Source organism: Tamandua tetradactyla, chromosome 21, assembly GCF_023851605.1.
Source record: "Tamandua tetradactyla isolate mTamTet1 chromosome 21, mTamTet1.pri, whole genome shotgun sequence".
NCBI lineage: Eukaryota > Metazoa > Chordata > Mammalia > Pilosa > Myrmecophagidae > Tamandua > Tamandua tetradactyla.
This window is the reverse complement of record NC_135347.1, coordinates 53769128-53785876: the sequence shown is the minus strand read 5'-3', so window position 1 is coordinate 53785876 and position 16749 is coordinate 53769128. Positions and strand designations below refer to the sequence as shown.

General features: G+C 34.4%; 1 protein-coding gene across 1 annotated transcript in view; it reads right to left on the bottom strand.

The window, feature by feature from the left end:
• AP3B1 (adaptor related protein complex 3 subunit beta 1) overlaps nt 1–16749 on the bottom strand; it is a 353422-nt gene that overhangs the window by 126887 nt on the left and 209786 nt on the right. Inside the window, exons 14-15 of the mRNA XM_077138668.1 lie at nt 15021–15130; nt 5129–5305 (exon numbers count right to left, since the gene is read on the bottom strand). Coding sequence (XP_076994783.1) covers nt 5129–5305; nt 15021–15130 — 287 coding nt within the window. The remainder of the gene's footprint in view (nt 1–5128; nt 5306–15020; nt 15131–16749) is intronic.

Below are 16749 nucleotides of genomic sequence, written 5' to 3'. Positions count from 1 at the left end.
CAAGGTACAGGTCCAGAAAAGACAAGGAGGGCCCCGCACACTGCACTCACGTTGGGAAGAGCGTCCTGTTAGGAGGACTGAAGCTCGAGAAAATATCTGTTCTGATACCAGCTGGTGACAAAATCAAGAAATAGACATCTCAGGGAATAAATCCCAAGTCAGCATTTTATAATATTAATAAGGAGAGCATGCAACAAAAGACTACAAAACAAAGAAATAGAAATGATGCCATCCTCTCAAAGGAAAGGGATAAAAATCCAGAAAACATCGACAAAACCCAGAAATGTGGACATACTGAACAAAGCCTTAAAAAATATGCTCAAGGAGATGAAGGAAAATACAGAGAAAGAACTAAAGGACATCAGGAAAACAATGAATGGGCAATATGAGAATCTTAGTCAAAAGAAATTTTTAAAAGGAACTTAACAGAACTACTGGAATTGAAGATTACAACAACCGAAATGAAGAATGCCCAGGAAGGTTTTAATAGCAGACTGGAATTGGTAGAAGAAAGAATCCCAGAAACCCCAAAACAAGATAATTGAAATGAGTGGGGTGAAGAACAGAAAGAAACAAGAATTACAAAGAGTGAAAACAGTCTAAGACACCTCTGGGACACTATCAAGCATACACATCATGGGAAGTTCAGGAAGAGAAGAAAGAAAGAGGTAGAAGGAACAATTAAAGAAATGCTCCCAAACATAGCAAAAGATGTTAATATGTAATTCAAAAAAAACAAAGAGAACACCAAACGCTATAAACATGAAGAAAAACACACACCATCACTTACTGATCACACTATCAGAGCAAAGAACAGGAAAGAGTTCTGAAAGCTGCAAGATAAAACCAATATGCTATGTACAAGGGATTCCCGATTAGACTGAGTGCTGATTTCTTATTAGAAACCATGGAGGCAAGAAGGTAGTAGGTAGAAATACTTAAAAGTGCTGAAGGTAAAAAAAAATTGCTAAGCAAGAATTTTATATCTAGTGAGGCTTTCTTTTAAAAATGTGGGTATTATTAAGACACTGTCAGATAAACAAAACTGAGGGAGTTCACCACTAGACCTGCTCTCCAAGGAATGCTAAAGGGAATTGTTCAGACTGAGAGGAAAGGACATTAGACAGTGGTTCAAAGCAGTTTAAAAGAAATAAAGACCTCTGGTGAAGGAAACCATTTGGCTAACTGTAAATGCCAGTATTACTGTACTGTATTGTTTGGCATGTAACACCGCTGTCATGGCCAGGTGGTGGTGCCCCTCCGTCTGGTCGGGCAAGCTCTGGTCTGTCTGTTGCTGTGAGGACATTTCATGGACTTAAATCATTACCACACTGGTTACATCCACAGCTGACTGCAAATGCCAAATAATACAGTACAATATTGATTGTACTTGCAATCAGTGAAGGGGAGTGTCTTCTGCAATGAGAGACACTTAATCTAATCACCGGAAGGCTTCCAAGGAGGATTCAGAAGAGACTCACTCTTCCTGCTTCAGCCAGTGAGTCTCTCCTGAGAGTCTGCTGAGGACCATCACTGCAGCTGCCAGCTCGTGGCCTGCGAATAGATCTTGGACTCTTACATCCTCACAGGTGCCTAGTCAGCCTCTCCTGGGAGTTTGCTGAGGACCTTTTTTTGGCTCTGCCAGCTTGTGGCCTGCCCTACAGACCTTGGACTCTACATCTCCACGTTACATGAGACACTTTTATAAATTTTATACTTACAGATATCTCCTGGTGACTCTGTTTCTCTAGAGAACCCTAGCTAATACAACCATTTAGTTGCTATAGGTACTAAAATACAAATGTATAAAAAGTAATGACAAGTCTATGTACTGGACATACATTATATAAAGATATAAGTACTAAAAAGTACAAAATAAGGTGGGGGGGATGAAGGGGAAAGAAAAAATACATGTGTATTCAATTGAAGTCAAGTTAGTATCAAACCAAATATAACCATTATCCATTTAAATGCTAAATTTAACTGCATGGTAACTACTCAAGATGGTACAACACAAAAAATTAAAAAATATAAAAGTAGGCATTAATGGAAGAATTGAGGGGCAAAAAAAAATGAGGGGTACAAAAGGTATATGACTTACAAAGGTCAAATGGCAAAATGGCAGAATGAAGTCTTGCATTATCACAATGACTTTAAATGTAAATAGATAAAACTGCAGTCAAAAGGCAGACATTGGTGGAATGGATAAAAAAAGCAAGACCCAACTACATGTTGTTTAAATTCGAAGACATAAGTAGGTTGAAAGTTAAAGAATGGAAAAAATATATATGCTATGTAAGTAGAAACCAAAAGAGAGCTGGGATAGCTATAGTAATAGCGGATCAATCAGACTTCAAGTAAAAAACAGTTATGAGGAATAAAAACATGGTCATTATATAATGATAAAGGGGTAGATTCAACAAGAAGATCTAACAATTATAAAAATAAAAATATAGGCACCCAAGAACAGAATCAAAATATATGAAGCAAACAGTGATAGATTTGAAGGGAGAAATTTATGGTTCTACATTAATAGGGGTAGAATTTAATATACTATGTCAATAATGCAAGAAAATATACTCAGAAGATCAATAAGGAAATATAAGACTTGAACGATACTCTAAAGCAACTAGATCTAAAAGACGTATTTAGAACACTTAACCCAACAACAACAAAATACCAAGTCTTCTTGAGTGCACATGGATCATTCTCCAGGATAGACCATATCTGGGTTCACAAAACAAGCCTGATAAATTTAAAAATATTGAAATCATACAATGATCTTCTCCAACCACAAAAGAATGAAGTCAGAAATCACCAACAGAGGGACAAATGGAAAATTCACAAATATGTGGAAATTAAATAACACACTCTTAAAAGACCAATGGATTAAAAAGGAGGTCACAGGGAAAATTAGAAAATATCTTGAGGCAAATGAAAATGAAAACACAACTTACTAAAACTTACAGGATGCAGTAAAGGCAGCGCTGAGAAGCAAATTTATAGCTCTAAATGTTTACATTAAAAAAGAAAAACTTCAAATCAGAGACCTAATTTCAAAACTGGAACAACTAGGAAAAGAAGAGCAAACTAAACCCAAAGGGAGCAGAAGAAAGGAAATAAGAAAGATTAGAGCAGAGATAAATAAAAAAAAATAAAATTGAGAACAAAAGACAATAGAGAGAATCAACAAAATGAAAACTCAGTTATTTGAGAAAAGATCAATAAAATAAACAACCTAAGTGTCCAAAAATGGATGAATGGATAAACAACATGTAGTATGCACATACTAGGGCATATTATTCAATATTATTCAACCATAAAAAGGAATGAAGTCTTGATATATGTGACAACATGGATGAACCTTAGATATCATGTCGAGTGAAATAAGCTAGACACAAAAGGACAAACATTCTAATGAACTCATTGATATGAAATAATTAGAATCTGAATATTCATGGAATCAGAATCTAAAATATAGCTTACCATGGAATGAATTGAGGGTAGGGGATGGGAACTTAACGTTTAAAATATATAGGTTCCTTTTTGGAAGAATGGAAATGTTTTGGTAATGAATGGTGGAAATGGTAGCACAACCTTGTGAACCTATTTAATAGCACAGAAATATATATGTGGATGTGGTGAAAAGCAAAAATGTCAGGTTATATATACAGTAACAATAAATTTTTTTAAAAATCCACAGAACTACACTACACAAAATGTGAACCCTAAGTTAAACCACAGACTATAATTTATACTACAATTATAAAAATGTGCTTTCATACTATAAGAAAAGTTCAACATCAATGCAGTGTTAACACAGGGTGGTATGTGAGAATTCTGTATTTTATGCATGATTTTTGTGTAAACCCACCAATTCTCTAATAAAGAAAAAAGAAAGTAATTGATTGCATGAAGAAATCAACGAGACCCTTGAAAATGATTAACTGGTTTTGTTGAGATAACCTAAAATATAAAGGTAAAATCTAAATCATGGAAGTACACTCAAATGTTGGAAGTTATTTGGGCTAAGATCCTGTGCACAGATCAGCAAAAGCTATGATAATACCACTCATATCACAATTAGGAAGAAAGGCAATCCCAAAGCATACAGAAATGAATATGAAGAGTCAGACTGAAGATTCTGAATGGCAAACATCAGCTTACTAGAGAATGAGTGGCAGAGAGACAGAGAAAGGGGGAGACAGATACAGAGACAGAGAGAGAATATAAAAAGACGCAAACAGAAATGGAAGAGAAAGAAAAGTATGACGGAGATATAGACAGATTTGAGTAGGAGACAGTGAAAGGGTGAAGAGTGTTATATATATACGTAGGTTAAAGTTTAGGGGAAGGGAGGTACAAAGAGACAGACAGAAGGAAGTATAGGAGAAAAATCACAGGAGAGAGAAAGGGAAAATTAGAGAGAAATAGAGACTGACAGGTAGTGTAATGCCCAGCTGTGAATGAGCAAGAATCCTTTTCTAATCTCATTAATCAACTAAGCCCTGCACCTGTGGAGAACAGCCATTCACTTAAAGGGAAAAGGACTAAAAAGCTCCTATTTTATTCACACTGGCAAACATAATTCTTACCAACAATTCGTCAAAGAGTCAACCAACTTAAATGAATATTCTGAAGTGCAAATCTGGTAAATTATACCATTCCTAGAGTTTTTGATGTTTCCCCTTTACCTGCAGTACAAGGGCCATACTGCTTGACAGAGTATACAAGACATTCTAGAGCCTGGCCTCACCTATATCTCCACATTCACCTTTCCTGAAAACACTAACTTGTTTTATGACACTGACATTCTGCTCTGTTTTTTCCTTATTTATCCTTTATGAAACTTTGATCTCTCTCTCCTTCTACTTCAGATTTTCAATAACTTTCTCCTCTGAAGTCCTGATATAACTCAACACTCCAATGATAGCACTTATGTGTTTTTCTCCCCTACTATACTAACATGTCCTCTCTGTGCACTGCTACCATCTGGCATAGGACCTGAAACAAACTGGCTCCCAGTAGTTGTTGAATGGACAGACTAATGAATAACGATCTTAGTGGCCTGATCAGAGTAAAGAAAAAAATTTCTATCAGATGGGTAAACTAAGAGTTAGCCTCTTACCTGTCTGGAGTTGGTTAAATACAGTTTTGCTCCTAGATTTAAAATCTGCAGTTTTACCAGATCATCTTCACTAGTGAAGCTTTTAGCCATCTTCCTCAAAACATCAGGGGCAATTTTAGGAACTCTTTCACAGTTTTCTCCAATTAGCCAAAGAATACTTGCTCTAGCCACAGGCACCTAAAAGTAGATGCAGATGATATAGTTACAAATAAGATAATCACATTCTCCTTAACATTAACATAGAAAAAGTTTTTTAAAAAAATAGTTATTGAGAAATCTTCACACAAACGCATTTGATAGATGGTGTAAAATCAATGGCTCACAATATCATCACATAGTTGTATATTTATTACCATGATTATTTTTTAGAACATTTGCATCACTCCAGAAGAAGAAATAAGAGAAAAGAAAAAACTCACAAATATCATACACCTTACCCTCCCTCTCAGTGACCAATAGTATTTCCATCTACCCAATTTATTTTACCGTTTGTCCCCCTGTTATTTATTATCAATATTTTTTTACTCATCTGTTCATACCTTGGATTAAATGGGGCATCAGACACAAGGGTTCCACAATCATACAACAATTTTTATTTCTGTTAATTCATTTAATGTGCTTCCAGGAAAGATTCCCTACTTACGGATTTCCTTCCATTTTCAAAAAATAAACACACAGGTAATCTCATTAATTAACTTATAATGTCTTCGAAAAGATTTACAGAGAAAAAACATTGCTCTAGAATCTAGTCTCTATGCAGGGTCAGCAAACTATGTGACCTTACAGGCCAAATTCAACCCTCAAAACTGAAATTATTTAAGATCTAGCAATTCATAAAAAGTTTGCTGACCCCACTGTAGAGCAATGATTCTCAAACCTTGATGCCTATAAAAATCAATTACAGTTCTTACTGAAACTACAGATTGGGGGATGAACCTCAAGATAGTGGTTCTGTGTTGGGGTGAGGAATCCGTATTTTAAGAAGCATCACATGAGTAAAAAAATAAGGATAAAAAATAAATAAGTAACAGGGGAGGATAAAGGGTAAAAAATCGGGTAGACTGAAATACTAGTGGTCAATGAGAGGGAAGGATAGGGTATGGGATGTATGAGTTTTTCCTTTTTATTTCTTCTGGAGTGATGCAAATGTTCTAAAAATGATCACAGTCACGAATACACAGCTATGTGATGATACTGTGAGTCACTGATTGTACACCACGTGTGGACTGTATATGTGCACAAACTTCTCAATTCAAAAATAAAAGCATCACAGAAGATTCCTTGGACAGGTGATCTAAAACCACACTTTGAGAACCCATGGAGTCTACATGGATTAATACAGAAAATGAATAAATCCTTTTAAGACTATGAATCTAAACAAAAACTGATTGCTTTCCATATATTTGAACCTACATACATAGACATATATCAAATTGACAAGATCATCAAGATATGCTTATGAAATCATGAATCCTGATGCATTGTTTGGTCATCAATAAAGGAAACAGGGATAAAATAAATTTTCCAATATATTATATTATGGTACATTTTTAAAATAAGTACATTTCAATAAACTGTTTCTTAAAAAAAAAACACCGTTTTACAATAAACTGGAAACCTTCCATTACTAGTATTAAGAGTAACATTTAGAGAATGCAAATTAATTTTATCACTATTTGTTTGTCTATATCCTCCCCTATTCCAAGAAGAATTTGAGGTGGTATATAAATTAGTTTCTGTGAACATTTTCATCTAGCACAGAGAATTTTTTTTTTTATAATAAATGAAAAAGCCGACAGCTTTATTAAGAGGTGCCACCACAAGAAAAGATATAGTTCTTTCCTAGTTCCTCAAATAAAGTTCTAATACTTTCTGTATAGTTTCAAAGCTATACATAGTACGTTGTTAAAAAAGAAAGTTAGAATAAGAATCTTTCATAGCTAAAATTTTGTCACAAAAGCTATCTTACCTTCTTAAATTCTTTCAAAACACTCATTTTAGGAAAGCTTTAAAATAGAAAATCATGTATTTTCAAACATTACATCATCTTTAAATTAATATTTAGAATAAGTTTAATAAGAGAAAAAATTGGTATACTAAGTAATACAAATAAAAGAGGTCAAAATGATAGTACAAATCTATTCATGCAGTATGATAAAACTGATACCCTTATTATATACTGATTTCTGGAAAGAACGGGTTATTTCTAATGTTCCAGAGGTTACACTGCATTAAAACCTTAAACCTATTTTATTATTTTAAATTGGGCTAAAGAATAGTAATTGAGTGGTACATTAAATTTTCCAGTATGGAGCAGTTCAAGTCGCCTGCCATAGTGAAAGGTACCTCTAAACAGGAATATACGGACGACTTCAAATTTCATCTATGCTAGATTTATCTTTCTTTTATTTTATTATATATTGCTAGTATAAAAATTAGGATTCAATGACATATATTACCCCACTTTGTCATTTCATTTTGGTAATATGCTTATAATCCTCTTTACCAATTAAAGACAATCCCTCAAAGAAGTAAGTAAGATATTAACAGACTACTTATATTCATAAACATACTAATATTAAAACAGCAGTATTTGAACACTCTGAACATTATTCATATAACATTTATACTATAACTTTCTGAGCAAAAATTGAAAGTCAACAAATTCTAACATGTCACAATGAAAAATTTCAAGTTGGTGGTGGTGGTGATGGTGAGTTACTCAGAGAGGTTCTAGAACTGAGGTAGAAAAAATTCTCAAATACTAAAAAAATTAGAAAATTTTCCATAACAAAAAATAATACCAATATAAATAAATATATTTACAAAAAAATTTTGGTTATGGCATTTTATTGAAAAGTTTAATAAACTGATAAGCCCAATTTTTTGGTCTATTTTGCTGGGATAAGAATCATAACATTTTCAGATTCTGGCCCTCCCTTTTTCTCCCAATTAAATTATAAGGCTTAATTTGGATACAAATTCTCATTTCATAACCCCAATACTATAACTCTACTTTCAAAGTTTTGAAGCAACTGAAAAAATAGCAAGAAAATTAATGACTTTTTGTTCTTCATGGTATTTTCTACTACAGAATTGGAACTCTGAACGAAAATCAAATAACAAACACATACAGGTACACATATGATATAATACTTTCATTATGAACTGCTGCTTTACAATATTCTCAAAGACAAACTGGATTGTAAATGACTTTGCCTGATTTTTTATTCTAAATGCCCTGAGCGAGTGGTTAAGTGCACTTTTCAAACCCTCTACTGGAAAGCTGTTTTCACTGCCGTTTTAACCCATTAACTTGCCTGCAAAAACAAACAATGATTCCTAGTCTACCACAGGAGTTATAGAAAGACATCTAGAAAGCTTTTACAGATCACTCTAAGCAGTTCAATTTAAAAGCTATTGTGTTTTCAACACCAGCCCACTGCACAGTGCAACGGTCTAAAGTAAATCCCACAAAAACATCAATTTTATTTATTTAAATTTGTCAAAGGCAAGATCAGTCGACATCTAAACAAACTGCATACAAATAACAAATCAGATCCAATATTCTGTATCTGGACTCAATATGCTTTAAAACTTAAGCCTGAATTAAGTTGAGGGGGGCAGGGCAGGGGTGGATAACTTGTGAAATGGTAGTCATTCAGTGAGACACCTGGGCAAAGAAGACATAAAGTCTATTTCAATATTACTCAGTAATCTACACAATAACATCTTTCAAGTGTTCTTTTATGATATGACATCTCCACCTGTCCCATTAAAGATTATGTGAAATCCTGTTAGAGCAATCCTCAGGCAGTATGCATTCTATTCTGGAAAAACTCTGTTTCAAAAGCAGTATTTCCTATAACTGAAGGATACTCAAAATGATAAAATACTCAGAATCAAAAGATATAAGTTGACTACTATAAATATAAATATGTTCAAATTGAATGAATTCTAAAAGTTGAATAAATTGAATTTTATTTATATTTCCAACTACGCCATTAACAAAACAAAGGATGGAATCAAGTCTGGAATATGATAAAATCTATGTTCTCTTTAAACAAAAAAAATTACATGCCAAACTTCTATTGAGCTCTAACCATGTTCCAGGCACTGCTGTAAAGCACTTCACATGTTTAATCGCCATCAATCATAACAAAAGCTCTATGAAGTAGGCTCTACCATCATCCCAACTTTATGTATGAGGAAACTGGGCCCAGAGGGATTAAGAAATTTACTCAACATCTTACAGCCTCTCAGTGATGGAACCAGGACTGGAATTCCAAGCCAGAATCCAGAGTTTACTTTAGGCTGCTGGAGAGAGACAAGATGAGTGTGGTATACTAGGAAGAGCAGAGGTAAAGCAATTCAAGAAGACTTCTGGTCGCAATTTGATTATGTATATCATGCTGACAAATAACTACCTCACTGGGCCTCATTTACTCATTAGTCAAATGAAAGATGACTCCTTTGTCCCTTGTTCCACCACTTTCGGCAACAGCTCCCTTACTGTTCCCTGCAATTTTCTCAAAACCCAGTCTTTTTCAGGGTTGTCTAGTCCCTCCTTCTGCTCTCCTCATACGTACGCCTGGTGGATTATTTTCCCACTTCCTCTTCCCTCTCAATTTTTGGATACAGAAGGTGGCGGGAAGAAAAAAGTCTGACTGTCACTTGTATTCCCTCTCTCCTTCCACCAAGAAGATGGGCTCATCATTTTGCCCTGATTAAATGGTTTCAATATTAAGAGAAAATATGTTCAATTTTGCTCCTTTTCCTCTAACACTGGTCAGATCGGAACTTCCTGAAACTGCAGTCGAAGATACCACCCCTGGATCTAAGGATGAGACAGGAAGAGATCAGGGAGGGAAAAGGTTTCATTCAAGGCTCCTGGACTAAGCCTCATATTTTAGAATCATTTGCCTGCATTAAGGAGTCATGAGGGTCTCAGACAGATTAATGAAGTCTTTTTACTGAGAGAGAGTCCATTCATATCTAGGATTGAACATGTATTTCCTTCACTTTTACTATTTATTTTACACTTCTGTTTCCTTTTATTTGTTTATTTTTCTGATTTGGTCAAGTGCTGTTTGTTCCTTTGTTGATATGAAATTCCACCATACTTTCATATTTCATTAATGGTACACTTCTGACAACAACAACAAAGAAAACAGGCATCACTGTATAGATCTGTAAGAGACTACTTACTTGGCTAATATTTCAATGACTATTACGGAGAAAGAAGATAGAACAACAACAACAAAAAACTCTCTAGCTCAAGACATGGAGACAGTCACATATAAAAAATTTTTATTCCATGAAAGTCTGAGGTTTGCCTGATATGGATCTGACACAGAACCATAGGTTTTGTGTGTTAAGTAGCTAAATCTCTCTGAAAGTGCTAACACTCCTCGTAATGGCCTCTCCCAGAACGAGTTTTAACTAAATTCTATAAGAATACAGAATGTCGTATTCTTATTTCCTTCTCATAAACAGGCATGTATTTCTCTATTATTGAAACAGGATATTAGCTATTCCCTCCACAAAAACCAACTGTTTCTACTCCAAGATAATATATTTTCACCGAACTACCATTTTAGCAAAATGAGAATATTAAAGTAATTTCAGCTCTCTTTATTCTCCTCTTGAGACCTTCAAATCACTTTTTTTCAGACCTCTACCTCATCATGCTCCTAGTTTTTCTAAAGTTGTTCAGTAATTTTAATTCTAGATTTGAACTTTCCTTACATTATGCCCCTTCTTTTTCAAAAGCTCTAATATACCACTTGTATTAGATATTCACAGCTTATCCTTGTAGATTTGTGTGTAAATATATACATATATATGTATTTCTTTATCTCTGTTCTTTAGTCTCCCCCACCCTGACCCCACCTGTGGAATTCTCTGCTTTGGTTCATTAGTTATTGGTTAGAGAAGTGGTTCTTAACTGGAGCTGTACTATTTTCCTAGGAGTATCTAAAGATGTATATGAGTATTTGTGGTTGTTACAATGACTAAAGATACTGCTAAAGTTTTATACTTGGTGGACAGGGATGCTAGATGTCCATCTGAGTGGATTTGAGGAAAAAGGTTCTCTTTCATTTCCCATCAACAGATCACTGAAACTGTGAAATATCTGTTGCACATTTGGGCAAACATGGAACATGTCGCACTAATTCCCAATTTGTCAATGATTTTTGGGAACCAAAAAGGAACACAATAACAAAATCCTGGCTAGGTCAGATTAAATACAGGTAGACTAATGGTGCATGGGTGGTTCAGTGGTAGAATGCTCGCCTTTTATGTGGGAGACCCAGGTTCAATTCCCGGACCACGCACCCCCCCACCCCCCCAAAATACAGGTAGACTAGAAATGAATGCAAGACATAGTATAAAGTATTAGTTAAGAAAGCAGATTTTCTGGCTGTGTGACCTTAGGCAAATTACTTAACCCTCTGTGCCTCAGTTTTCTCCAACATGAAATGGGAATACTAACAGAACTTTCGTTCTAGGATTGTTATGAAGACTAATGATTTTTATTTGGAAAAATCATAGAGTAGTGTCTAGCATATAAGTATTACAGGAGTTTAAAATAAATAAACAAAATATAAAAGAGGCCACAAGAAAGCCTACTAAACATAAACCTTATAAAAAAGTTTATCTTCTTCAAAAACATTAAAAATAATCTTGGTCCTAATAGTAGCTTACACTAAGCACTGTTCTAAGTCAGTGTTTCACATGTACTGACATTTATTTCTCACAATAGATATTTAATATTGTTAGTATCATTGTCCTCATTTATAGATGTGGAAACTGGAGCATAAGAAGTCAAGGAACTTGGTTAAGTCACAAAGCTAATGAAAGGGAGAGCTTAAATTTAAACCCAAGTCATTTGGTTTTCCAATCCATTTACTTTTCACAGTGTTTATGAGAAAGTCTGGTTTTGAATACTAGAACCAACAATAAGTGTAGATTTGAAGGCAAAGTAACTCTGGTAAAAGACATGATAGAAGCTCAGATACTAAGTGACTCCCATGAGTCTTATTATTTTTAGCTTTAAGATAAATGTATAACTGTCCTGCAAGCTTTAATAACACTGGGAAAGAAAATTTTACTGCCAGAAATATTAAAAACTGGTCCTCACTGGTGGACTCCAAACTTGCCATCTATTACCCTTCAAAGCACAATCTTTCTGAAGTGACTCAAAATACAGATGACCTCATCTTCAAAGAAGGAAATAATCAATACCCTCCCCTGCCACCTAACTACAACCCTATCAGTTCTAGAACGTTAGTTGGCAACACTGGAGGAGCAATCGTAGTAAAATGTAAACACAATGGAGAAGAAATGATGGAAGAATTTGAAGAAAAATAAGGAAAGTATGCAATTACAGATAAATCAAGGGGAAAGAACCGTTCAAATTATAAGACGTGGTCAGTGATTCACTTGCTAACACCAGACCAAGAAAGATATGAGCAGAAAATTATTCACTGGATTGAGTAAGAAGAGAGTGACCTTGGAAAAGGCAGAATTACTGGAACTGTGAAAGGTTAAAATAAGACTGTAATAGGTTGAGGAGTGTGATTTGGAATGAGTTTGACCAAGGAAATAAAATTATTTCAGCTAATCCTTTCAAGAAATTCAGTTTTAAAGGGAAGGAAAGAATGAAAAAGAACAAATAATAATTACAGCATTACTATGTTCCAGGCAAATGTTCTATGAACTTCACGTGCATTAACTAATTTAATGCTTTAAATACTAATTTAATATATAAGACAGTGTTATGATCACCTTCTTGTACTATTACCATTTTACAGATGGGAAAATATAGAGATTTTAAGTTGCTCAAACACAGAGCTGGTACATAGTGGAACTGGGATTATCATTATTTTTTACTAAAACATTTTCTTTTACATTATTTCAGATTTACAGAAAATTTGCAAAAAAAAAGTAAAAGGAATTACTGGATATCCTTCCCTCAGGTTTCCTAAATGTTAACATTTATTACAATTGCTTTATCTTTCTCTCTATGTATACACACAAATTCTGTTTTCTCAATCAATAAAGTAAATTAAAGACATGCCCTTATGTGCTGAGATATTATGGTATAAAATTCCTTAAAAAAAAGAAATACTCATATAAAACCACTCCAGAATTATTTAAAAATCAGGAAATTAAACACTGAAATATATTATTAGTCTACAGACTGAGATTTTGCCAATTGTCCTTATAATGTTCTTTATAGCAAAAGGAAATCCAAGACTACATGTTACATACAGTTATCATATTTTTTGAAACTCCCTTAATGTGAAAGGTTCCTGAGTTTTCCTTTGCATTTCATGACACTGATATTTTGAAATAGTACAAGCCAGTTATTTTGTATAATGCCCTCAATTTAGGTTTGTTTCATGTTTCCTCATGATTAGATTCAGGTCATTCACTTCTGGCAGGAAAGCCACAGACCTGCTGGGGAGTTCTTTTCAGTGCACCATATCAGAAGGCATGAGACCCCATTACTGACAATGCTAATTATGTTCATTTGGTTAAGGCGGTATCTGCCAAGTATCTCCATTATGAAGTGACTATTTTACCTTTTGTAATTAAGAAGTATATTATGAGGATACATTCTGAGACTGTGCAAATATTCCGTTACTTTTTAAATTTTCACCCACTAGTTTCAACATTTGTTAATAACTCTAGCCTGCATCAATTATCATTCAAATTGCTGGAAAATGGTGATTTTCTAAACCCATCATTCCTTCTACACTTATTAGTTGTTTACGAATTTTAGGGAAAAGCTTTCCTTTCTATTTATTAATCCATCCACTCATTCATTCCAGTGTGGAATCATAGATTCTTATTCAATAGATTATAATTCTTTTATTGTCATTTATTTTATGGCTCAAACTAGCCAGTAAGATGGCTCTTGTGTCATTTTTACATGTCTCTATCATTCTATGAGCAATTCCTAACTTTTTCAGCTGAAGAAGGCGTTCCAAGCTCATCTTGTTCTTTCCTTGCACTACCACTGAAATAAATCATTTCTCTAAGAAGCCCTGATTCCTTTATTGGAGAATAATTAAAAACAAAGATCAACCATAAAAAGAAATGAAGTACTGATACATTCTACAATGTGAATGCACGTTTAAAAACATAGTAAGTGAAAGAAGTCAGACCAGAAATGACACATAATGTTTAACAGTATTTATACATGTCCATAATAGGCAAATCCATAGAGGCAAAAAGTCAATCATGGTTGCCAAGGCTGGATTGAGAGGAGAATGGGAAATGACTGCTAATGGATATTTTTTCTTGTTGTTGTTAGGGTTAATGAAAACGTATTGGAATCAGATTGTAGTGATGATTGCACAACCTCAGGAATATATTAAAAAATCACTGAAGTATAAATGTTAAAAGGGTAAATTTTATGGTATGCAATTATATATCAATTGAAAAAATTTTTAAAAATACAAGCTCTGGGCACTACATGTACTCACTGCTACTGGAGTGCTATTGCTTCTAGGCCCTCTCAAAGGACACAGCTGGGAAACAGTTTGTATATAATATACATTCATATACGTGCACATATACATGTGGAAACAAACATAAATACATGTACATACCCACATACATCTATCTATATATTAAAATTCATAAAGTTCATACTGATATCTCAAATTCTAGTCTAACATGGCAGGGTTCACTCTACCCTTCCCTTTTCCATATTTGTAATTCCCTTCTACAACAAAGTAAAATCTTACAGCCAGGATTTGAATCCAGACAGTTCAGCTCTCAATCAGTATTCTTTAAGATATTCATTTATAGTAACAAAATTATAATATACTGAGTATAATTCAGTTCACTTCAACAGGTACTCTTAAAAAATACTCACAGTGATACTGTCCAAGAGTTTGGCCATATGTTTAATAATTTCACCATGCTGTACAGGTTGCATTTGCAGTAATTTCTTAATAACAACCACACTTTCAGCCACAACTATTTCTGAAAAGGCAAAAATTATTCATATTAACTCTATGTAATTTAATATTCACATGAAATATGGTTGGTAAAATATAAATTAGCAAAAACCTTCTATATTCCTTAAAAGACTGGGTGAGAACTATAATTGTGAGGGTACCACTACAGTTTTTGAATGAACACCTCAAGTAAAAGTAGAAGAGTATGTCTCTAACCTCCCTGGCTGTCTCCTAGATTCAGATATCATTTTTTCTAATCTCTACTTGCTTAGGACAGAAAAGTTAGAAAAAAAAAACTTTTTATTTTGAAATACTTTCAAATGTGCAGGACAGTTAGAAAAATAATACAAACCCCGTACAGAGAACTCCAACATATCCCTTCCCCCTCCTCCCAGATACCCAGATCCAGCAATTTGAACATTTTACCACCATTTGCCATATCATTCCTTTTATCAAACCGTTTCTGAATGCTTGAGTGTAGGTTTTACACATCATGCTACTTAATTATTTATTACTGCCATTTTTTAAATTTTCTTTTTGTATGCTGAGTGGTGGTTGTGATGGGGGCTACATATCAATTTTTTTCCATGAATATCCCATTATGGCAGGATATCTGTTGAATTTTTTTAGAGTGGGGTGAGGCGGGGAGTGCATGGGCTGGGAATTGAACCAAGGTCTTCTGCATGGTGGCCAAGAATTCTACCACTGAGCTACCTGTGCACTTCTCATAATTCCATTTTGATATAACCATTGTATAGCCACATCTCTTGGCTGTATCCTAGGAAAATCTTGTTAAATAACTTAGTGGAAACATACCTTGCTATTACTATTTTTTTCTTTTGCATGGGCAGGCACTGGGAATCGAACCCGGGTCTCCGGCATGGCAGGCACGAACTCTCCCTGCTGAGCCACCGTGGCCGGCCCACCTTGCTATTATTTTGATACAGACCTGATAATGAATTCTCTTAGATGCATTATACTTTTTGTACTCTTGCTTTATGTCTTAAATTGGGCATGAAGGGAATGCAGTATTTGTAACTGCCAATTTTTGTCTTTTATGAAATTTTTGTTCTCAAGAAAAGCAGGAATACATTTTCTCCCCCTGATTGAGTTAATGTCAAGTATTGTTTGTCACAATACTCATAGCTTTGGGTCTTTGAATTGGTAAATATTCATAAAAAAGCATGATACTTTCTGTGTGATCTCAACCGCAAAAAATGTGTGCACAGTTGTGTGTATATACACATAAAGGACTTAGAAGGATATGTTAAACTGTAAACTGTTTATGATTCTGGATGACTTTTGTGTTCTTTGCTTCTTGTGCTTTTCAGTTTTCTATTTGCAGAATTAACTTAAAGTTTTAAAAAAATGTTATTTTAAAAACAAACAAAAAAAGATTTTCAGCATTGCCATAAAGCTTACAGTCTATATTGCAATTTTTTTCAAATGACCCAGTCATGTCCATTTGAGTCTTCTCTCTTCTGGTGTTAATCACATTTGCAAAGCCCTTCTGTCACACAGGTAACATATTCACAGACTGTAAGGATCAGGACCTGGGGAGGTCATTATTTTGCCTACCCCAGGGAGGGGCCTTCTCATTTCCTTCAGGTAATTCAATACTACTTTTCCTCTGTTACTTCCTGT